This window comes from Tenrec ecaudatus, chromosome 4 (assembly GCF_050624435.1).
Source record: "Tenrec ecaudatus isolate mTenEca1 chromosome 4, mTenEca1.hap1, whole genome shotgun sequence".
Lineage (NCBI taxonomy): Eukaryota > Metazoa > Chordata > Mammalia > Afrosoricida > Tenrecidae > Tenrec > Tenrec ecaudatus.
This window is the reverse complement of record NC_134533.1, coordinates 91016378-91041537: the sequence shown is the minus strand read 5'-3', so window position 1 is coordinate 91041537 and position 25160 is coordinate 91016378. Positions and strand designations below refer to the sequence as shown.

The following is a 25160-nucleotide window of genomic DNA, read 5'->3' as shown; positions in this document are numbered from 1 at the left end:
CAGCGGCAGCTTGCCAAGTGCTTCCCACCTGGTATCTGGAGACCCACAGGAAACACGACATCGGTGTTTGGGAGTCAAGCAAACCAGATGGAAACCATACATTTACCCACTTTAAAGTTTCACCGTAGGATTTCTTTGCCTGAACCCCAACCATCAAATCAGTGCAGTGCTCCTGGTTGTCTCATTGATCAAGAATTTAAATTGGCACTGATCTATGGTTGATGATTTGCAAACAAGGAACTGAATTATTTAATAAATACATTTTGTTCAATGGGGAAAATTCTTCTCAAAGCATTAGGTCCTAAGAAACTAGAAACACCAAAAGTGCTTGACAACTGCTGGTCTGTGTGCCAAAGCTTGTACACCTGGCCAGATCAGACACACCTGTGAACCCTTCATTCGTTGTTAATCAGCAGGTTCTCTTTCTCAAGTCCCTGCGTGGTAAGCTTTACAGAAGAGCTTGAGCTGCCAAAATTAGAATTCTTAAAGGAGGAAGAGACTCATCACAAGAGTTGAATACATTAGTTTCTTAACAACAAGCTATCTTAATTGAACTTTCAATTCAAACTCACTACCATTGAGTGAATCCGACTTCCCAGCAACATTCCTGGGCACAAAACTGCCCGTGGGTCCCTGAGACTGCAGCTCTACGGAAGTGGAGAGCCTGTCTTCCTCCGTGTTGGTTGGAAAAGCTAGTCTACTACAAAGTTCGCCGTGTTGGTTGGAAAAGCTAGTCTACTACAAAGTTCGCCCACGCTTCTTATCGGTGCCTGTAGCACTCAAGATAAAACATAGATTTATAACATATCTGTACGATGGGACTGTACTGTGCGATCACTTTAGGAAAACTCAGTGTAGGAATAGGTAGCCATACAAATAATTCCCTAGATATGCTAACTAAGAGAAAACAAGCACGCTGCAGGGTAATACCAGCAGTAGCCCATGGGCCTGAAGCGCAAGTTCACATATTTACAGTGTATGTATACAGATATATTCATAGATGCAAGGGCAAGTTTGGGGAGATACAGCCAAATTGAACCATTAGGGATCAAGAGTGGGAATGAAAGAACTTTCCCTAACCTTTAGGGGCTAAAAGTGGGGAAGAAAGAACTTGTACGAACCTTTCTTTATGTAGACACTTGTCATTAGAATTTTCTAAACATAACTAAGAAGCATTTATTAACTAAGACTTCTCCTTGATACACTAGACTGTTACCATTAGCTACCCACCTATCTCACCAAAGGGTTAATACATGGAATGCATGAAAAATGAACCACTGAGGGACCAGGACCAACATTCATTCTGTTTTTATGATAAAAACATCTCAGTAAAAAGGGGGAAACAGGGCAAGAGATTTCACTGAACAAAATCGTCATTTCATCGAATCCATTCTGGCTAGTGTTACAACGGAATAGGACTACTGTAATACAAGGGATCTTCCAAAAGTAGAAAATACGGAATTAAGAAGGCCAACGGAACTTTCCCACGAATGTAAGTCCCCTCGTACAACACACCCACTACAGCACTGTGTGCAAGCCCACAACCATCCCTCAGAATGCTTCCCACTCAACTATTCCCCAACCTGCCGGGCCTGCGGAGGAAATGGCCCCTGGATCGTTCCTAGTCTGTTACCAGGCTGGTCGTGTGGAGAACAGCTCAGTCACAGGCACCTGAGGCCTGCCCATTCGCCAACAAAATCAAACAGCTGAGTGACAGCACACACGGCAGGGAACGCTGGGTCCCTCCTCTTCAGATGCTCCTCCTCAAACGCCCACCGCCCGCTGGTAGATCGCCGGAGCAAAGTGACGCGCCACACCGTACCAAACTCCCACTGCCATAGTCAGGCCCACACAGGGGCCTCCTAAAGGATGGATCACTGTGGTGACCACAAGAAACCACATCTCGCTGAGGGGCTTCCTCCCTCTCGCAGGCCTTCCATCTGTCCACGCAGAATGTCCTTGGGCAGGACCGGTCCTCGCTGATACGCTGTTCAGCCTCGTTTCTCAAGAACGCTGGGATGTATTTCCCTGCTGTGTGCGCATCTGAGACAATAGAACCGTATGGAGCAGCACAGTAAACTAGCCAAGACAGATCTCGTAAGCTATCGTGATTCCTGAAGCACTAAGATTTTTAAATAATTATGAGAGCGCGCCAATTCTTCTCACTTTCACAAAGAAAGATGCATCACCTTGATCAAAAGGGGCAAGCACAGTTCAACAAGTAGGAGGTATTTCATTGTTGATAAACTATTTTTCTTTTAAAGAGAGAAATTATTTCCCAAATTATTAGTTGTAATTTATTGAGCCAGAGTATCTGTTTTAAAAATCCAGTCTTACGCACAAAGAGGCAGCCATCTGAGAGAGACGTTCAGTGGGGCCCACAGGCCATGGGACTCGAGCTCCCCCTCAGTAAGGGACATGCCTCAGGGCACTATTTCCCCAAGTGCAGGCGGAATACTTGGTAATGGTAACGGCTTCATCATGTTCACATTGCTACAGCAGAGAGCTCTCGGAGTAAGACAGGATGTCGAGACCTTCCTGGAAGCAGCACTCTGGCACTGCGTGGAGACGACACAGGAGCAGACCCTGAGGGACTCGGGCAGAGCGGGGTCTTTCAGGTGGGATAACAAGTCAAAAAGGGAGGCGGGTGAGAAAGTCCAACAGACACAACTGTCTACTGCTGCAGCCTGGCTTCCGAGGGGAGCTCTGAGGACCTGTGTGCGCTGGTCCCGGGCATGCATAGCCAAGGCCGGCGCAGGCAGAGACTGCTCATTCTTCACCCAGGACCACACTCACACCCTGGAACACACACCTGGTTCCAGTGCAGAGAAAGGGCTTCCGTTCCTGTAGGGACGCTGAAGTGTTCTTTAGCGGTCCTTTTCATGCGGAGCTAAATGAGGCCAAGTCAGTCAGAGACACAATTCCTTTGAGTAGGTAAGAGTTTGAGTTCAGAAAATACTTGATTTTTTTAACCACTTTGATATCAAAGAGCAAGTATTTTAAAAAGCACAAGTCAGTAAAATTTTCAAGCTAACTGCATTCCTCCACACAAACATGTATTTTACACACACCCGCATACACTAGAACTGTACATAAATTCCCGCATCTCAAAGCCCTTGCCACTTATAAAGTGGAAGTCTCAAAATGGTACATAAATATGTGCTACTTTTAAAAAACAAGTCCTCAGGAAGACTTCTCTTCCTTGTGCTTCTGGTCGATGCTGCCCACATCTCGAGTCAGTCCCCCACACAGCTCACAGCAGGCAGGGGCTCAAGGCGGACATGAGCAGCTCCATCTTGTACACGAAGTTCCGGCCTTCCATCTTATTCCACTGGACTTCTCTGAACGGGCCTCGGAGGTGGTTCCACTTGCTGTCTTGTAAAACATCACTTTTGGGGAGGTCTTTACACTGGTTACGGGGAAACTGAACCAGGATCTTGCTGCCACTCTCAGGGCCATTACGAACTGGGGGCAAAACCAGAACATCAACATAATCATTTTCCAACCCGGTAAAGTCACTCCCGAATGTGTCTAGTGATACCAGACCTGGCCTGCCTTCTGGTGTCAATGACCACCACCCCCCCACCCCATCTGCCTTCTTGAGTAAAACTGCTTCCAATTATGTTAGGTGAGCGCGTGTTGACTTATCGATGCCAAATGTCCAGCAAACACTGGATCCTGAACGTTTCTCTAAGTAGTTTTCAAGTATTTAGGGCAGGTAAAGAAGTTAAGACTAAAGCCAGAAGCACTCTAAATACTAGGGGCTTCAAAAAAGTTCGTGGAAAAAATGGAATTGGCAATTAATGGAGTTCTCACCAACTGTTTGAAGCCTCCTTGTATAAATTTAAAATATGCACTGTATCTGCAAGTGTCTAAGGAAGAGTGTGGCTCATCCCACTGCTGTCCGCAGGACAGAGTAGACGTTCACCCCAGGGTTGCCAGGCTGCTGACAAACTCCTCTCTCCTTGCGCTCCGTCCCTTCACCATCGTTCTTCTGATGTCTGCGCAGACATTTGATTAAATCAATGAAAGGCTTGAAACTGCAAACCGTTGAACAATACTGACGACAGTTTTCAGTTATCGCCTAGGAAAGCAGGCTGCTAAGCAAAGAACTTCTTAGAACTACTACAAAGAGAAGTAATAGGCTCTTGCTCTGAGTCATAGCTAGGATCTGAAGAGGTTTGGCGTGAAGAGCACTGCAGAGAAGTTCCTCGGGCTACATGTACCCCTGTCAGCTAAAGGTGAGCACCAGCCCCCGAGGTCCCCTCTCTGGTGAACAGGCAGACAGTACCTGAGATGGCGTAGTCGCCGCTCGGGGAGGCTACTGTGATGGCGGAGGCGTTGCCGATGCTCTCGATGGGGCCAAGTCCCACGTGGTTGCTGAAGCTTAGTACTTGCCACCCCATAACCTTGGCCAGCTGCTGCACCGCATGCACCTGGTGCTGGGACATCTGTGAAGGAAAGGGTGCACTTGGTGGATGATCAGCATGCCTAGTTACTTTGAAGTCACTTGGCACAGCAATCACAGAGGTGGTCACGGCCTACACAGGAGCCCTCCCCAAGTTCGGAAAGCCTCCTCAGGTGAGTATCGAGAGGAGGGGCTAGGGAACTGCAGAAGCGACATGGCTATGGAGAGGAAGGAGCTCAGAACCAATAGCTGGGTCTACAACTATTACCTGAGACAGAAGGAAATCCTGCAGCTCCTGCTCCTGATGAGAGAGTGTAATCACTCTCCCATCGCGGTGCACAACTCGGATCTGCTCCACTCCGATATTCAACTGCAGCTGAATAGACCTGGAGAAACACAAATATAAAACATTAGAAACATTCAATAACTTGGCACAATGCCATACACATCAGCTTTCCACAGCAAAGGTTAAAAAACACCATAAAGGGTTGTTTTAGTAACACCCCTGAGCCTATATCATCTTAAGAGGCAACTACACATGCTCATGAACACTGCACTACAGGCTGCAAGGAAGGCTTGTCGCGGCTGGGCGGACTAGCGCTGCTCTCCTTCCCCAGGGGTCCTTCTCCCGCAGGGCTTCTCAGCCTGCCTCATGCTGCGACCCTTTCATACTGTCCCTCATGTTGTGGTGACCCCCAACCATAAAACTGTTTTTGTCGCTACGTCCTAACTGTAATGCTGCTACTGTTATGAATCGGGCGGCCCCAGTGAAAGGGTCGTTCGAACTCCACAGGGGTCGTGACCCACAGGTTGAGGCCAACTGTGCTAGCAGGCCAGGCCCTGCTTAAGAAAGCTCCATAACCTGATTCCCAGGGACCCCACAAGACGGCTGTCAGTTTTAGGAGTTGCCCACTCACAGCAGCAGAGAGAGCCTCGTCAGGTGTGTCTGGTTCTCAGGCAGGATGTACTTGACCAGTCACCTGGCTTAGGCCAAGCAGAGGCACTCATCAAATAGCTCAGGAATGCCTCACAAGCAGCACGCGCAGGTCTTGTACAGGAAACCAAGCATCTTCCAAATGAAATAAGCCGGAAAATGTGGGAAGTACCATCCCTTGTCTTTCTACATGTTATGGTTATTTCATCCTAACATGCTTTATAGAACATACTATGTAACAGAACATTCAGCTGTCTACATAAAAATAAAATTGATTCATTAAAAATTTCATTCCTAAAAACACAATTTCTGAGGGCTTAAAATAAGTTAAGTATGCTTGACATAATAGATGGTTGGATGGATGGACTGTGAAAAGCATTGTCCAAGCCTCCAATAAAATGATTTACATAAATAGTTAACAGTCTACCAGACTTTTTCAAATTATTCGTTTTAAAAAATCAAGTATGTCCATTTTGCTCAGAAGCAACAAAGCCCATATGGAAAAGGCACACCAGCTTGTGTGATCATGAGTTGTGATGGGATCAGGTATCAAAGAACAAAAAATCGTATCATTGAGAATGAGCGGGAGTGCGGAGTGGAGACCCAAAGCCCATCTGTAGGCAACTGGACACCTCCTTACAGAAGGGTCACGGGGAGGAGATGAGCCAGTCAGGGTGCAGTGTAGCAACAATGAAACATACAACTTTCCTCTGTTTCTTAAATGCTTCCTCCCCCGTACTATCATAATCCCAATTCTACCTTACAAATCCAGCTATCCCAGAGGACATACATTGGTACAGATAGGAACTGGAAATAGGACCAGTGGTGAGAATGGCAATACTGGGAGGGTGGAGGGAGAGTGGAGTAGAAAGGGGGAACTGATCACAAGAATCTACATATAAGCTCTTCCCCTGGGGACGGACAAAAGTGGGTGAAGAAAAGAATGGGTGAAGGGAGATGTCAGACAGTGTAAGATATGACAAAATAATAATAATGTATAAATTATCAAGGGTTCATGAGGGAGGGAGGGGGAAAATGAGTTGATATCAAGGGCTCAAGTAGAAAGCAAGCGTTTTGAGAATGATGGCAACAAATGTACAAATGTGCTGGACACGATGGATGCATGTATGGATTGTGATAAGAGTTGTACGAGCCCCCAATAAAATGTTTAAACAATAATTCAGTATGAGGGATCTGATATTCATCATCGTGGACCGGAGCGTACTGGTGCAATGGCTTTGAAGAGTGCACTCGGCATGTCTATCACAATTTTAATTATTTTAATCCTTTGACCTGGGACTCCTACTGTATTTGTGCCTGTTCACAACTACTTTCCTGGTACCCAAGCCAAAAGGAAACTGACGGAAGTTTTGCTATATGAGGGTGCTTTACAATGTTACTGGACAAGTGCAATGGAAAACAGTGGCGTTCCCCCGCCAATTTGTTGATGCTCCCTCAAACGCAATGGAACACTAAGGCAGACCTGGGTGGTGGTAACGACGGCTTACTCTGCGAGCCTCCCTGAAAGGGGGCAAACGAAACCCTGCTGAAAAGGCCTCTGACGGTGCCTGGCTAGGTGAGTCTGCTATAAAGATGGCAAATGGTGCTTAAAATACACCAGGTATTCCTCAGACTAGGGACCAGCCCCTCCCCTGCCTATCTCTCCCCTAAGCCCCCTTTAGATGGGGGAGGGAAGAAGAGGAGAAAGGAGGGGACCTGCCCCTCCTCAGGCATCTGGGAGGGCCCTGCTCCCACGGGCTCCATCTTCTCCTTTGGGCCCTCTCCCCAACGCATTTGTCAAAATCAAACCCGAATAAAACAAGTTTAATATGAAAAAAAAAAAATACACCAGGTATTCACCGGGCCTGGTGAACTTGGGCTTGTGACTCACTCCCACTGACTTGGATATGGGACCCAAGTACATTGTACCAGCTGTTCAATTTCAAAGAGGCTCAAACAGAGGCCATAAATACCCCTTCCTAGATACTAATTTATGAAGACCAAAGAAAAATCGATACATTTTAATTATGACGCTGGCAAAGAAAACAAAGTACCACAGACTGCCAAAGGAATAAATAAATGTCTTGGAAGAAGTACAACTAATAGTTGATGGACTTTGGGCCTCCACTCAAGTACTCCCTCAATGCAAGATTACTTTGTTCTATTAAACTGGCATTCCATGATGCTCACCTTCCCAACACAATTGCTGAAGACAAATGTGTGCATAAGCAAATGTGGTGAAGAAAGCTGATGGTGCCCGGCTATCAAAAGATAAAGCGTCTGGGGTCTTAAAGACTTGAAGGTAAACAAGTGGCCATCTAGCTCAGAAGCAACAAAGCCCACATGGAAGGAGAAGCACACCAGCCTGCGTGAACATGAGATGCCAAAGGATGTACACTGGTACAAACAGGAACTGGAAACACAGGGGACTCCAGGGCAGATGATCCCTTCAGGACCAGTGGTGAGAGTGGAGATACCGGGAGGGTGGGATGGAAAGGGGGAACCAATTACAGGGATCTACATATAACCTCCTCCCTGGGGGACGGACAACAGAAAAGTGGGTGAAGGGAGACGTCGGACAGTGTAAGATATGACAAAATAACGATCATTTATAAATTATCAAGGGTTCATGAGGGAGGAGAGCGGGGAGGGAGGGGGAAAATGAGGAGCTGATATCAAGGGGTCAAGTAGAAAGCAAGTGTTTTGAGAATGATGATGACAAATGTACAAATGTGTGTGACACAATGGATGTATGTATGGATTGTAATAAGAGTTGTACGAGCCTCCAATAAAATGATTTTTTTTAAGTACAACCAAAAGTCTAGCTCTTGGAGGTAGGAATGGCTGGACTTTGCTCATGTACTTCGGACATGTCAGGAGAGACCAGTCCCTAAAGAAGGACATCAGGTTTGACACAGTAGGGGGGCAGCGAGAAAGACGGAGGCTCTTGACAAGATGGAATGAATGGGCTCAACAAGCACAACTGCAAGTGAGGGACAGGAGCGGGCACTGGTGTACACAGGGTTGCTACCAGCTGAGATCTCTCCCCCTTCACAGACAGGTCTGAGGCAGATCTAGAGCAGAATCACAAACCCGGCAAGTGGCTTGGTCAACCCCCGGCCAGGGAACAGCACAAACTTGGAGCTGCTCTGACACAGCATCAAAAGGTCAGGCTCTATGTTAACACCCTAGACCACCCACAGGCAAGAAAAATCCAAAGGAACACCCGCGTCTCCTGAAGTTAGACACTTCCTGCTCAAGCCTGGGGTCCATCACTGCAGCTCAAATAAGTGACATTACCTCAACAGAAGATTTTTACATTCTTACAAATACTACTCACCTCAAAACTGCCTCAACAAGACTGCCCTGAGCCGATTCTGACTCCCAGTGGCCCTACTGGACAGAGCAGACATGCCCCTTTGGCTTTCTGAGACTCCCAGTCTTTGCGGGAGCAGACAGACTCCCGAAGCAAGTGCTCTACTGTGGATCACATTTTTTAGAATGTGATGCCACCTAGTAAATTAAAGCCAAAAAGCTTCATACACTCAGCAACCATCCAAACGGAGCAAAGCGAGTTTACACATTAAGCACGCACGGTTTATTGTGAGGCTTACTTGCATATCTGTTCATAGCCTTGTGACGTGATCAGAACTTTCACGCTGGATTCACAGACGTCGTTGATATTCGACCAATGTGCCTGTATCTGAGGGTCCTCGATGCGGCTTGCTAAGCTGTCAATGGTTGCAGCAGTTCTTTACAGAAATCGAGAACAAAATCAAATCATAACTTAAAGCATTTATCAATTTCATAAGATTGAAAAAAATACGACCATTTGAACAGGCAGGGTGTTAGGTAAGTAGATTTATAACTAAGAGAAAGGAGCCGTTGGAAAGGTTTGGCTCTCTGCTAATCTATAAACTGTTACTCTTGAGATTAATATTAGTTCCAAAGGTAGTCATTTCCGAATCCCTCATTTATTACACGGGTAATGAAGTTTATGGTCATTCAGAAATTTGCAAGACTCCTGTCTTACAAAAAAAGAGGGCAGAAAATCCAGAAAATAAAGCCTGTCAAATAGTAAGGCAGGCAATTTCAACGACAAAATAGTCACTGTATTCATTCATACCTGCTCCTCAGAAAAATATGCTTTGCTTGTTTAATGATCTTTTCCAGAAGCCCTTCGCTTGACTGTAACGAGCTGATTTCATTCTTATCAAAAGCCTGAGGCCCGGAAAGTCTCATTCTCTTGTGGCCGAAAGGGGCACTTGCGGGATGAGGCATCATGATGGAACTCAGGGTCTGTTTATGAAACTGTAACCAAAAATACCCCCTCACTTAAGAATTTAATTTTAGTTTTCAACAGTATCACGATAATTTACATAGCATACGATTCAACAGTTCAATCCCTTTTAGAACAGCTTCTGCATTCTTGTACTCATTGTTCTTTGCTCGCCGTTGCCCCCAATTCTCCTGCCATGGCCTCAAGGAACCGTTCATTCAGTTGTCGTTTCTCTACACATTACCTAGCCTGATTTCATAAAGATATTTAAAACAAAGTAAAATTCAATTGAAAAGGAAGCAGAAGAAATTAAAAAGTAGAAAAAGCAGAAGAAATTAAAAAGTTCATGGATTGTAAGGGAGATCAAATGATGTTGCGGGTTCAACTAAATGACAGCCACCATAATGTCTTCAAGTTGAGAAGAGTCTTTATTCAGCTAGCTGGGCTACCGAGAAACTAAAGACGTTTCCCTTCAGAGCAGCCCTGAGTGAACTTCTCAGTCCACCTTTAAGGCCGAAAAACTCATTTAACACCTATTTAGGCTTCAAGCACGCTTGGGGTCTGTTTAGCTCTCTAAACACGCTTGGGGTCTGTTTAGAGCTCTGTTGGGCACTCGGGTTCCCGGGGGAGGGGTGCTTTCCTCCAGAGTGCACTGGGGCAGGAGAGGCAGCCATAGCCTTTCCAGACCGTTGTTTGCCCCGGGCTGTGGGAAGAGCATCTGGCTCCCTCCTCTCCCTGCAGCTAATCCCACTGAGCATGGCCCGTGGCCATGACCCCGGCAGGCAGCAGTACGGAAAAGTCCCTTCTGTGAAGGGGAAGCAGCCTGGGCTGCACGGAAACAGCGGGACTGGCTCAAGTGCCCAAGGTTTGCCTGGAGCCCGGGAACTGGCCATGTGCTGTTTAATTCATTAGGAGGAGTGGAGTTGGTGGCTTCTCTCCTTCCTTCTTCCCCTGACAAGAATAAAGTTTATTAAATTAAAGAATAAAAAAAGAAGAGTAAACATGCATTACAAGGTACATTCCTTATCATAAGACAAACAATACCAAAATTGATGATAACATCCTGGTTACCATAACAAGATCACATTGTCACATCCTGGCTAACATGACAAGATTAACTACACATTCAGATTACATCAAAGGGAGCAATCTTGAATCAGAACAAATGACAGAATGAACAATAGTCTGAACTAATCGTAGTGTCCAGCACCTGGGCACATGGGAGTACATTCTAAAATGAATCACCAGCAGACTTTCCCATCAGGGGAGGGAGAGCGGGCAGGTCAACTAGCAGTCAACTCTCTGAGATGGGAGGGAGGAACGGGCAAGTTACTGAGCAGCTAACAAAAATGGAGTGTCTTTTGCTTGTCTGCCTCGTGACAGGGTGCTAAATTGCAACCGAGCTGCGCCCTAACCCCCATGCACTCTGCACGATAGCGAAGCTAGCCACATCCCTGGCCCACGCGGGTTCATCCACATGTATCGCCCCTTTCCTTTTTAAATTGGAACAATTATATAATGGGCCAAAAGGAAGATCAATAAAATATTACACTTTGACCTAACTGCATCTATCATCATCTACTTTACAATGCTCTGTCTGAAAACAAGACCATTCACTTACATCCCTCAACCATGATTGGAGGAGAATCAACAGAGGCTTAATCCATGTGTGGACCCTGCCAATGGATTTTGGGCTTCCACTGTCACCCAGTCTTCTGAAAACCAGGTGTTCAAATTTTAAGCTCTGAAGCCGTTCCCTCCTTCAGATGGTATTATTTACAATCCATGGATCACAGGGGCTGGTGCACTTCTGTGTGGAGTTAACTGCCACCTCACTTTGAAGGCTGCTTGTTTGAAAATAAGCCTGTAGCCAGACACCATCTAGTTTCTTCATCACACTTTGCTCTAACACTCATATTTTCAGCAATCTCTTCATGCAGGTGAGCACCAGTCAGGGCCATGTCATAAAAAAAATTGTTCCTAGATTAGGGCTAGCGTTAAGTGCAAGCCCAGTATACATTCACACACCTATGAGTTACACTTATCTCTGGTGCACCTTAGAGACATCGCAGTCACTGTATGTTAGAGGCCATTGTCAATCATGCCCCAAGAGATCACTTGCACTGCCATCAAGTCAGTGCCGACTCGGAGCAGTCCTACAGGGTAGGATAGAGCTGCCTGAAAGAACAGTAATTTTAATGTCCAGTATTCACCTCTGGAAATACTACATCCTTTTCAACCCACATAGGGCTCACGTTTCTGAAATCCGAGGATAATGGGTTTGAGTCTCATCCAAGGGTAGTCCTGGCAAATGGATGAGTGCTCATCTATTCAGCCATGAATTTGTAGAGAAATGTCCCTTGCAAGCTCTGCTTTTTAAGAGCTGCAAAATATAAAACGGAATCAACACCAGTCTGTCTAATCAACAGAGCCTATGCCTGCCTCAGTAGGGAGTCACTGCATAATCCCCCAGAGATGAGTTGTTTTGACAATCAGAGCAACTGAGCAGCTTTTCAACAATACCAACATCGTCACAAGCAACTGAACTAAAAGCTGGGCTGAGGACAAGGAAGCTGGGAAATGTCTATTAACTTTCGCAGGAGTTCTTTTGACATGAACTTAAGCAGTCACCAGCATTCGGGAAGTACAGTTCTAATAGCCCAAAGGCACATTGCGTCCTGAAGTTGCACGGCTCCACTGTCTAGTTCCCTGGCACTGGCCAGACACTCTCCCTGACTCCCCCAGTCAGAGCTTGCACCCGTCAACGTGTACTTCTCACATGTTTAGACTACTTGCGGATGTCCAGCACTAGGCACAGGGACTAAAGTCAGATGGCCTCTGCATGCCCCAGCACAAAGCAAGCGCCTCTCACTGCAGCGGGTCAGTGAGCACTGGTGCTGCGTAAGAAAGCCTGCCCTGGACACGCACACCACGACCACGCAAAGACACACATTCAGTGCATTACCTCTCTCATCAGGAGATGCAGATTATGTTCCAGAACATACAGGTGGTCCTCCTGACTTTGCTTCTCAGGAGCAAATTTCTGAGATTTCTTGTCATTTGAGGAATGGCACAAAGAAATAGACAACTGCAAGCCTATTTAAAAAAAAAAAAAAAAAGGGAGGGGGTGATAAATGAAAATAAGATGCACTATGGAAAGGGCCAAATTATTTATCTTCATGAAGTATAAACACAATCCATTATCAAAAGTTACATTCTTGGTTTGAAGAGGTCTTGTGATTAATATCACCACAATGAGATTATTCATGAGTATAAGAAACTACCAAAATAGGAATTATGATACTTATTTTATAAAATAAGGAGGTAATGAAAAATGCAAGGAAAAGAAACTACCAAATATTTTAACCATTTAGAGTCTGTTGACCTACAATGTGGCTATTTATCTTGACCTGAGGCTCTAGGCAGCTGGACAAAACCTGTACACTACCTTGTTTCTTCCAGCTTTTAAAATGAAAACACAGACTCAGTACTTGGTTTTACTGACTCTGACAGATCCCTTTCCTAATCCCCTGAAACTCACGATGGACCTTTTCACTTCTGGAACCCAGGCAATTGAAGACCTAAACAGAGCCCTCAGAACTTACATTAAAAATGTTCACTTCAAACTGGGCTCCAAGATAAGTCTAACTACTTTATAAAATATTTTAAAATGCTGTTTATACCAAGAATGGCATTTAAACAACGAAGCCTTTTGTTTCTGAGATCTCCTTTAGACAGTAAGTCAACACCCTGCAAACCTCCCACGAGAGGCACCAGCAGCCACACAGCAAGGCGAGCGCAGAGCCCGAGCCCATGGACGTCAGTGTCTAGCACGTGCTGCTCCAAGACCCAGGAGCCACGCGACGGGCCACAGAACAGAATGAGCAGCGCAGGTGGTGGTGTTGTTTGTTTAATTCCCATTCGAGTTTACTTTTTAACCATTGATACTTCTTTTTTCTTTTTAATCATTTTATTGGGGGCTTGGTACGACTCTTACCACAACCCAGACACACATCCATTGTATCATGCACATTTGTACATTTTTTTTAGTGAGTTAGTGAGTGAGAGAGAGGGAGTGAGTTGGTAAATCAGTGAGCGTGAGTTAGTGAGAGAGTGAGAGTGAGATAGTGAGAGTGAGTGAGAGTGTGAGTGAGTTAGTGAGAGAGTGAGAGTGAGTTAATGAGTGAGTGAGAATGAGTGGGAGAGTGAGTGAGATAGTGGGTAAGTTAGTGAGAGTGAGTTAGTGAGAGAGTGAACCAGATAGTGGGTGAGTTAGTGTGAGAGTGAGTGAGAGAGTAAGTTAGTGAGAGAGTGAGTTAGAGAGTGAGTTAGTGAGAGAGTGAGTTAGTGAGAGAGTGAGTTAGTGACAGTGAGAGTGAGTGAGTGAGTTAGTGAGAGTGAGTTAGTGAGAGTTAGTGAGAGAGTTGAGTTAGAGTGAGTGAGAGTGAGTTACTGAGTGAGTTAGTGAGAGTGAGTGAGAGTGAGTGAGAGTGTAAGAGTTAGTGAGAGTGAGTTAGTGAGAGTGAGTGTGAGTCAGTGAGAGAGAGTGAGTTAGTGTGTCAGTAAGAGAATGAGTCAGTGAGAGTGAGTCAGTGAGTGAGTGAGTTAGTGAGTCAGTAAGAGAATGAGTCAGTGAGTGAGAGAGTGAGTGAGTCCATTTGTTGCCATCATCATTCTCAAAATATTTGCTTTCTGCTTGAGGCCCTGGTATCAGCTCATTTTCCCCCTCCCTCCCTGCTCCCCCTCCCTCATGAGCCCTTGATCATCTATAAATTATTATTTTGTCATATCTTACACTGTCTGACGTCCCCCTTCACCCACTTTTCTGCTGTCCGTCCCCCAGGGAGGAGGTCACATGTAGATCCTTGTTACTGGTTCCCCCTGCTCACCCCACCCTCCCTCCACGAGCAGTGCAGTTTGAATTGCACATTGTTACCGGCTACCTCTGTGCTCTTATTGTTCCCCGACTTAGTCCGATTGCTTAGGCTACAAAGTCCCATTTTGAACTCTCTCGGGGTTGGCCTTACTTGGGAAGGGCTGGGAGATGATCTGATTTTTCACCACAATGTGAGGGATCTGGGACTTAATTTGAACAGCTTCCCGGGATAGCTGTGCAAAAATCTCTTTGCACAAGAGGACGTTTTGCGCCGCTTCTAGTTTCGTCTGCCAATGTGGGGAACCTGGAAAACAGGACAGCGATGCTGAGCTACATGCCCTAAGGCTGTTATTCATTCACTAGCGCATATGGTGATGAGAACAGATGAAACAAACGGTCAGGCAAGACTTCACTGAGCATATGTATACTCTTTTACACAAAACTCACTCAGTTTAATCCTCAAAAGATTACAAAGCTATTTGTTAATGTAATTTAAAATTATAGTTTTTAGAACACATATAAGGCTACAAAAGTAAATTTCTCATTTCTCTTACTTCAAACATCTATTTTAAAAAAAAACATCTATTTTCCTATCACTGTTTATCTTCAGTTGATCCCAAAAATAGGTTCCCCTAAGAGGAGAAATAAGAGGACAGATATAACTACACCTGGCTTGGACTTGGGCAAAGCGCGCTTGAAGAGGTTAACTGTGCCGAGGTCACCGATGTCTGGAGCCTGTTTTTGGATTGAAACCTGTGTGACAACACAAACGTGAAGGAACAAACAGTTTAGGTAAATTAGCTTCTGGTCGGTTAATGAGATTATTTAAAAACAAAAAAAAACCCACTTTGACAGATACCTTAATATACGCAGACCCTTCTAAATCACTCGGGATTTGGACATCAAGGGGACAGTAATCTTCTGGTATTTTCTTATCCATATCAATATCAGTATTCTTTATAACTTCAAATGTACCATGATGAGGGAAGAGAGATCCTATGGGCCAATAACGGAAAAACAAAACAAAACACTGAACACATTTATTTAACCCATATTTTAAGTATATACAAATATTTCATGACATTTCTGAACTATCGTGTGTGTGTGTGTGTGTGTGTGTGTGAAGAAGTTGGCAGAGATGGAGTGGGGTGATAGCGAAGGGAAAAAAGGAAATGGGGAAGGTTAATACTGTAGATCAAACAAACAGAAAGCACTCCTTGGTCTAATGACATCATCCTGAAACCGATTCTTCAACCCCTCCGAGCGTCTCACTCCAGCGTGAGACTAATAACCCGGATCACTGTGAAACGCCTCTGCCTCCTCAGACGTGGAGATAGGATCCCTGACTGCTAGCTTACCTTCCGCAGAGAGGCTGCAGCTAAAGCGTTTTGAATTCAGCAAGAGGATCACAAAAGGAAAATACACACACACTTCCTAAATCAGTGCCTAGATTTGTGTTTTGTGTAGCTTAGCAGGTGGTTCTGGCTACTGGGTTCTGGGAGCAATCAGTGGTTAAATATAATCGCTGTTTTATCAAAAGAAAATATTTTGAAGATCATATGCAATTAAAAGCAGAATTGATATGAATTATGAAGGGTTCATGAGGTAGAGGGAACTGGGGAGGGAGGGGCAAAACGAGCAGCTGATATTAAGGGCTCAAGTGGAAGGCAAATGTTTTGAGAATGATGATGGCAACAAATGTACATATGCGCTTGACATAATGGGTGGATGTATGGATAGTGATAAGAATTGTACGAGACCCCACTAAAATGATTTTTAAAAAGAAATCAGATTACTAAGTACTTAGTAATTGTTCTACAGTGTTCTTAGAGAAAAGCTATGGTAAATGCAACTACATGCTATCATCTGATCACCTCAAGGCATTTCTGGAAATATTGCTAAATCAGTCACAGTCATCTACCCTCCTTTCTATTTTAATATAAAAATCTAAAGTATCAAAACCGAAAGTACTAAACTGAATGTGTAGACTCCCAAAACAAAAACAACAACAAACAAAAAAAAACAATAGAATTTTATCCTATTTGAATTTAATTTTGAAATAGGATTTTGCGTCTTCCATCACGTGGCCTAACCACCTTCCTTTAAGAAAAGGGCAGCTTGTTCTGGCAAGGGGCTCTTTTGCACCTCAATCGCAATCGAGCCCTTTCCACGTCCACCACCTCATTTAATCCTTCCTGTCTGGGAGGAGGCACTGCTATCCTCAGTGTACAGTGAAGATGAGCAAAAGGGCACAGAGGTCTATGAATTCAGGGGATCTGAATCCCAGCTAAGAGTTCTTCCAGCAATTTCTAAGACATCCATTCCATCGGGCATCTTAAGAAGCCTCACACTGTATCTCAACAACAAAGGATTGTTATCAAAAGAGGTGAATTGGAGAACATCAAACGTTGATGTAATCCAACAAAACCTCTATTGTGCCCGCCAGAGCTGCAGCCCTGGCTGAATGGCAGTAGAAGGCAGGCCCCCTCCTACCTTCCTCTGGGATCTGAAAACAGTTTCGTAGTAAGCTAAATAGAAAAATAAGGGGAAATGGAAACACTCCGTTTCTCCTGCTGGACTCAGGTTGTTTGTTTGTGTGAACAATGTCCGTAGCACTCCATCACACAATTCAACCACCTGGAGGAGAGCTGTCCGGTCAGCACCACAGTCCCTTCAGAGCATGTTCTTCATGCGGCTTGTGTTACCAGTCTCCCATGCGGCTTGTGTTACCAGTCTCCCTGACAAGCCCAGCCCTGCCTCCTTTCTGATAAAAATGGCGATTACAGCTTAGCATGTGTTAGCCCTTCACTCCATCTTGAACTTTTTTGTTAAAACGCTAAAAGGTTCACAAACTGGATCTACTCTAGATCCTTCAGGAGCCCCGGTGGTACATGCCGCTTACTGGAAGCTTTGACTGCTCCGTGGGAAACAGACCAAGCCCCAAAAGATGACAGAGAAGAAACCCATCAGGCAGTTCCTGTCGCACGCGGCCTCACGCGCTGACAACGAGGGCACTGAACAGTATTAAGATGGTTTTGCTCCCTTAGGCTAGCGTTTCGAAATCCAAGTGTCAAAAGGGAGTGTCTGAGAAACGACAGAACAGGCAGCATTTCAGGCTGTCTTGCGTGTACTTACACAAAAAGCAGAGTTTTGTTTTTGAGTTATCAATACCTGCACTTCTGTAGCTCAGATCTCCAAGAATTTTATCTCCCACTTTTCTGAGTTTCCAGTGTTGCCTTAATCTCAGAAGCTCAGAGTTGAAATCTCTCTGTAGCTTGTTTTCCTGATTTTCAGTAACAGATTTCGTCAATCTTTCTGCCCCCTTCAACAGGATTTGTGCTGCTCCGGCAAGTGACTTCTTTTTAGATATCAACTGCAATGTCTGGGGATTTTAGAAAAAAACAATCCAAAAGCAGAGCTCTGCATTACCGTTAAATTATACTTTATTTTTCACTAAAAACAAAAACACGCATGAGGAAAATCAGAAATTATAGAAAAAGGAAGGAAGGGGGAGTACATCTAACAGTATCTATCCATCCACTCCTCCTCGCTTATTGACTTTGCAGGCTCCAAAGACCACATTGTTATGCCAAATCCATGAGAAGTGAGAGTCAAGTTGTTGGGGCCTTCCCCAACAGGGGTCCCAGTTTGTCCTGGGATTTGCGTGCTGTGACAGACCCCTTCACCCCACAGCAGCTGGGGACAATGCCAGTCCTGTGTTGCCTGCTCCCCGTCCAATGCAGCCCCCTTTCCACCTCTCCCCTCCCTGTCCTTTCAGATCTCATCCAGTCCGCCCGCACGCGCACAACCTTGGGCCATCACAGTGGCACCCCTTGAACGCGTGTGAGCCAAACTGAGACATCTGCACAAATAGGAAGGACCTCCCCAGGGCGGGTGGCTCGAGTCTTCCAGCGTTCCAAACATCCCCGAGGCCTCCAGCACTGCCATTGGAGATGGCTCTTGAAGGACTCCACAGGCCCAGACACCCCTCCTCAAGGTCCACACATCAGAGGTGCTGCCTGAGAATTTTCTCAAACTTGTTGAGAATGTGAAATGTCAGAAAACACGATAGTTGGTATATGAGAAATAGGTGTAGTGTTGTTATTTTTGACAATAGAAAGTCTTAAATTCATTCTGCAGTCTACTTCATAAAGACTAACGTTAAAAGGCAAACCACCAGTCAACCTCTAGAAACCAGAGCTTATGACTGTGGCCCGTCTGCTTTGCCTGTCTAGATTAGGCCACAGCGGATGCGCTCACCCTTTCGTGGCAGCACCAACCTCACCGTAGTCAATGCTGACTCGTGACCCCGTGGGTTTCTGAGACTCTAAGGTATATGGAGTAGAAAGCCCAGTCCTTCTCCCGCAAACCTGCTGGCGGTCTTAAACTGCTGGCCATGTGGATCTCACCCGGTATGTAACCACGACCCCACCAGGGCTCCATGACCATCTGGTGGTGATGATGTTGAGGGCCTTGGAGTCACGTGGACTGGAATTCAAATCCTGCCCGACTCTCACTAACCCTTGTGTGATGCTGAGCAAGGAATTTTCCTCCGTGTAACACCTCTAAGAGTACTGTACGTCAACTCCAAAGGACAAGTAGCATGCCTGTTCCTAATGCTGAGCACTAGGCCTGCTACATACATAGCAGGTGCTCAGTAGGGCAATATGGAGCAAAAACTGAGGTCGTGTAACCGTTGCGTAGCAACCTGCTAGCCCTGTGTCTGCACATGGCTACTCTAAATACTAGTAGCTGTTGTTGTACTGACATTCTCCCTGGTGGCACTGTGGATTGGGTCTTTGGGCTGCTCACTGCAAGGCGCGCTCGGGAGAAAGAGGGAGTTGCCTGCTTCCACAAAGCCCCAGTAAGGGTTCGCGATAAGCTGGAGTCAGTCGACCTGATGGCAGCAGGTTTGCTTTTCCCAGCCGTTAACGCTTCATCCGTGCTTAACTTTGCAAGAAGCAAAGCATGAACAATAAGCATGCTATCTAAAAATGTGGCCTTGGGACTTAAAAGACACAAGCCCACAAATGTTATCATACCTGTTTTGGAGGCAGTGCATCTTGGGAAACGGGATCAAGCGTCATAAACTTTTTGTCCCTCACGATGCTGAGCACATCATAGAGGACGCACATCTCCGTCAGGGCGCTTCGCAGATTGTTCCTCACGGAGTCCCAAGGCCAAAGGGAAGGCTGGAACTTCACCAGCCCTGAAACATCAAACACCCTCGTGTTAGCCACATGGACGAGACGACGCGAAGCTCCTTCCGCGCTTAACATGCCCCCAGTAAGAAGCCAGGCGAGTTTGTTCCCTTCTCTTCGCCCTTTCCTTGTATCTTGTTGGCGGATAAGTTAGCATTCCCACAGGAGCAAGAGAAATGCGACATTCAATTTCCACAGGTTAAAGCTAGGACTGCAACATTACAAGCAGACACAGGAAATTGCTTTCTAAATTACACAGAAAAATAAAAGAATTATCTATAAATTTCACCATTCACACTATTAAGATTATTTTACAGCCTTGCAGCCCTTATTCTTTCAAACATTAGTTTCTTTTTTTTTCTTTTTTCTTTTATTAAAAACATTTTATTAGGGGCTCATATAACTCTTATCACAATCCATACATATATATACATCAATTGTATAAAACACATCTGTACATTCTTTGCCCTAATCATTTTCTTTTTTTGTTTTTTAATCTTTTTTTTTAATTTTAACAATTTATTAGGGGCTCATACAATTCTTATCACAGTTCATACATAACATTAGTTTCTTTTATGGAAGACAGTAAAACACGCTGAGAGTTCAAACGATTCACAATCACAGAGAAAAGGCAAGCATTCTTGCCCTCTTTTTTGTTGCTGTTGTAAAAGTGTTTTATTTTTAATATGTCCCACTCATCTATTTTGTCTTCCACAGAGTGTATTCCCTCCCTCCCCACTAGCTCCTCACTCATGAGCACTTGGTAATTTATAAATTATTTTGTCATATCTTACACTGTCCGACGTCTCCCCCTTCACCCACTTTTCTGTTATCCATCCCCCAGGGAGGAAGTTATATGTAGATCCTTGAGATAGGTTCCCCCTTTCTACCCCACCTTCCCTCCACCCTCCTGGTATCACCACTCTCAGCACTGGTCCTGAAGGGGACATCTGTCCTGGAGTCCTTGTGTTTCCGGTTCCTATCTGTACCAGTGTACATCTGGGCTAGCCAGATTTGTACGGTAGACTTGGGATCATGATAGTGTGTGTGTGTGTGTGTGTGTGTGGTGATGGTGGGGGGTTGGAAGCATTTAAGAAGTAGAGAAAGGTTGTATGTTTCATCTGTACTACACTGCACCCTGACTGGCTCATCTCTTCCTTGTCACCCTTCTTTAAGGGGATGTTCAGTGGCCTACAGATGGGCTTTGGGTCCCCACTCTCCACTCCCCCATATTCACAATGATATGATTTTTTGTTCTTTGATGCCTGATAACTGATCCTTCGGCACCTCATGATCACACAGGCTGGTGTGCTTCTTCCATGTGGGCTTTGTTGCTTCTGAGCTAGATGGCCACTTGTTTATCTTCAAGCCTTTAATACCCCAGACGCTATATCTTTTGATAGCCGGGCACCGTCAGCTTTCTTCACCACATTTGCTCATGTACTCATTTGTCTTCAGCAATCTTGTCAGGGAAGTGAGCATCATGGAATGCCAGGTTAACAGAACAAAGTGTTCTTGCATTGTCCCTCTCCTCTCTTGAGAAGTAACCTCTGCGAACAGTCAGGGATAGCCTTCCAGAAAGTCCCCTCTGCATTTATATACATGGTGTCAGCTGCCATGGAGGGAGGTCCCCAACTCATGTGGACCCCTCACATGAGAACAAAACACTGCCCAGTTCTGCGCCACACCCATGGGAACCAGATGGCTGTGATTCCCAAGGTTTTCATGACTGAAAACCTTCTAGTCCATCTTAGTCTGGAAGCTCGTCTGAAACCTGATCAACTTCAAGACATAAACCTTCATGGAGCGGCAGCTCCACATGAGGTGCAGGGAGCAAGAAATGAACCTGGGTCTAGGGCAGGGAACGTGAAAGCCCCAACACTAAGGCTCCAGGGTCCCCAATCACATAATATGCGTCCCCCTCCCACGAGTAGTATGTCCCAGAGACCCTTCCAGGACCCCTGGGGGCCTAGTGGTTGCTATCAGCAACGACTCAGCACAGTAGGGTTTTGGGAGGGGAAGAGAGACACATTCTCATGAGTACAGGTCCGTCCACTTCACTCTGGGGTAATGCTGTGTCAGACTGCCCCAGCCAGGAGGCCCTGCAAGAGTGCCCAGGAAATGGGGTCAAGGCAACCAACAATAACATGGAATCCTGGAGCTGGCATGTAAAGTTTAACCCGTCCTGTGCAAAGACAGTGTAACTTGCTTCCATCAATTCTACAGTAAACATATTGACATGTCTCTGTGCATGCACACTTTTATAAAATGTAGCTTAAATTCTTAGCTGTAACATGTGTGGATCAACTGACATGGACATTTTAAACTTTATGATAGGACTAAACTGCCAGACTGCCTCTGAAAAACTCAGCCAATTCACATTCTTAATGCTGGATAGCAACACCTTTTAAACTTCTGCTCATTTTATGCATGAAAAAGTGTCTTAAAACAAATAAACCAAAAAGAACCAGTATTTTGTTGCCAGGTACAGTTCCCGCTCATAGTGACCCCATGTACAACAGATCAAAACTGCCCTGTCCTGTTGGACTATACTTGCTTAAATCCTCATAGCAACAATATCTTGAATTGTATGCCATAAATTAGTGATGTTATTACTGCAATCACTTTATACCCCAGGCGAAGATTGACAATGTTTGTCTTTTTTGTTTCTTTGGAGTTTTTTACCTTTTGTTTTTGAGTGGGGTTTTGTTTTTGTCAAAATGTGACTGTCAAAGTAAACCAGACTCATGCATAATCCATGGACAAGCAATTAAAATTCTAGGCTCCCATTTAACTCTGGCCCCAATCCAATAACAACTAGTTCTTACAACAGGCCCTGTTCAATACTCGCCTACAAGACATGATCACTGAAGGTAAGAGTGCTACCTAAAAGTGTCGTGAAGAAAGCAGATGGTGCCCGGCTATCAACTGGAATAGTGTCTGGGGTCTTCAAAGTTTGAGTTCAAAGCATCCAGCTAAGAGAGGTGTCAACTAAGTCAGAGGGAAGCACAGCAGCCTGTGTGGTCCAAAGATGACAATAAGAAGGCTACAGAAGAGAGTGGGAGCCAAATCTATCTGTAGACTATCTAGTCAGATTTAACCTCTAGTCACAGGCGAGGGACTGAACAGCTAACAGGCAGAGATTATTGAAACTTGATTATGTCGGATCAAACCATGGTACAATATGATACTTGGTCAGGTGATCTCCCTCTGTAGCCCAAACTGAATTTGCTCTAGATTGCAGTCCTGTTCCAGGACAGAAAATTCTTCTCTGTCCTTTTAAATATTGATGGCAGTCTTGTCTTTATTATGCTATGTATTATTATTATTTCCTTCTTGCCATGTTGTTTTGGTTTCTTATTGTTTCTGTTGGGTTTCCCAGTTTGTAAAGCACAGGAGTGAAAGCATCGAGGCAAAAACTAATGCAATGGTTTATTGGGGATGTGGAGGGGGGATTGAGGGGTTGGGGAGGGGGAATGGGAGGGGATTCAGGGAGCAACAATGAATGGGGGAGGGAGAAGGGAGCACTAGAACTGCCTGTGATGATGTATATACAACTCTTTTTAAAAACAATTTAACCATGGAAGTGTGATATATGAATATTATATTGTAAAAACTACTTTAAAAAAAAACCAAGCTTGACTAATGGTTACCATGGGTGAAGGAGAAAAAGTGGTTGTTTAGGGGGCATTGAGTTTATGTCTAAGGTGGTGGAATAATATGGAAATGGATATCAATAATGGCTGTACAACATGTGGACTATAATTAATAGCACTGAATTATACATGTAAAAGTTACATAACTGAATGTTTTGCTTTATTTTTGCCACAAATAAAAAATTACGTGAACAACAATGAGTACAAGGAAGACTATGTTCTAGAACAGAATGCAGTGATAACAGTACAACTCTTCTTGATATGATGGAATTAAAAAATGAGAATGGATTGTGCTAAGGGCTGTATGAGCCCCCAATAAAATGATTTTTTTAAGTTAAAAAAAACAATAAAATATTTTTTAATATAGACGTCATTAAACCTGAACCTCTTATATGGTGCCTGTATTTACAAATATACAAGTTGTCATGTATGTGAAAAGAATTAATCTTAGAACATGCTTTTTGGATTGTTGGAACTAAAGATCAAGTAGTAATTAGCATCTGTGGTGTTTACAGAGTTTAAGTAACTTCCACACTGGTCTCTGTCCAAAGGTATGCAATGATTAGCTCTAGGGTAAAGCTTAGTTCTGCTTTTGACTGTTTATAGTTCTCTGTTAAATGTTTGGCAGAATATGAATCTGTGGTATACTGACTGCAATGTTTACTGCAATAATCAGTATCTCACTGAATACCTTGACCCCAGTAGAGTGCTGAATTCCTCCCCCTCACCTATAGGTTCCTGTACTTTTTCTTCTAGAATTATAAAAATAAATTTTTAAATTAAAATTAACTCACTGTCATTGAGTCAATTCTGACTTTCAGCGACCCTAAAGGACAGAGTAAAACTTGCCCCTGTGGCTTTTCAAGCCTGTGAAACTTTACGGCAGTAGAAGCTTTTTGTGAAGCCAAAACAACTGCACATTTGTGACACTGGTGTTTTGTTTTTAGGGAAGAAGTCCCGCGTAGTGTCCTAGACTGTCTGCCGAAGCCGCCGATGAGGGGCGCACACGGATTCCCCGCGGGTGTCCTGTCCGAGCACCCCGCCCACAGCAGCTTCGGGCGGGCCGGCGCGGTACTGCCGCCGTGGGTGAAGTGCCGTCCCGCCCAGGGTCCTACCTTCCTCGTCGTCCTGGTCGGCGCTCGCCCCGGCGCCCGCCCAGTCCGGCGCGTCGCCCTCGGCGCCCGCCGCCTCCTCCTCCTCGGAGCCCGAGCCCTGGCTGAAGTCGATGCGCTGGGCGAGGCGCGCCAGGTTCTGCGACATGGACAGCGGCTGCAGGTAGGTCTCGGTGCCATCCAGGCCCACCTCCTGGACCTGCTTCTCGCAGGCCGACTCGATGCTGATCCGCACCGCGCGAACCCCGGACATGGTGGCGGCGCGCGGCGCGAGGACCCCCGCGCGGGGCGAAGACGGAGGGGCGGGCAGAAACGCCTCCGCCGCGAGCCCGCGAACAGGAAGCCGCGGGCGTGCGAGTAGAAGCGGGCGCCACCCTCCCGCCGGAAACAAAGAGGCGGGCTGGGCCTTCCCAGCATGCACTGCGGGGCGGGGCCCGCGGCTCAGCGGCCGGACGGGGCATGCGCGGGACGCGCCGCGCCCACGCCGCAGGGGGGCGCTGTTGTTCGGCTGGGAGGACTTCCGCGTGGGACGTGTGGGCGTCTTCAGCAGCTGGCGTGGGTGCTCGCAGCGTTCTTCTGTGATTTTAAGTACTTTGTAATTTTTTAAGTGGTGCTTAATATCTGACAACAACGCAGTGTTAATGGGGGGCTGAGGCTATGACCACTCCTGGACACGTTTTCGTTTGCGTGTGTA

The 25160-nt window shown here is 45.5% G+C and overlaps 1 protein-coding gene across 1 annotated transcript; it reads right to left on the bottom strand.

Moving 5' to 3' along the window:
- Positions 1-1199: 1199 nt before the first annotated feature.
- Positions 1200-24853, bottom strand: MED17 (mediator complex subunit 17). The gene is made up of 12 exons (XM_075546462.1): positions 24470-24853; positions 19540-19706; positions 17669-17879; positions 15357-15493; positions 15166-15250; positions 14649-14801; positions 12587-12717; positions 9469-9653; positions 8957-9094; positions 4677-4794; positions 4292-4451; positions 1200-3465 (listed from the first exon to the last, which is right to left on the bottom strand). The coding sequence occupies exons 1-12, from the start codon at positions 24717-24719 to the stop codon at positions 3254-3256; spliced, it is 1947 nt and encodes a 648-aa protein (XP_075402577.1). The 5' UTR covers positions 24720-24853; the 3' UTR covers positions 1200-3253.
- Between the last annotated feature and the right edge of the window lie 307 nt (positions 24854-25160).

Coding starts and splice junctions, on each gene's coding strand:
- MED17 (XM_075546462.1), bottom strand. CDS start 24,719: ATGTCCGGGGTTCGCGCGGTGCGGATCAGCATCGAGTCGGCCTGCGAG. Junction 19,707..24,469: donor CGACCAGGACGACGAGGAAG/GTAGGACCCTGG, acceptor TTGATGTTTCAG/GGCTGGTGAAGTTCCAGCCT. Junction 12,718..14,648: donor CATCTCCCAGCCCTTCCCAA/GTAAGGCCAACC, acceptor TTTTTTAAATAG/GCTTGCAGTTGTCTATTTCT.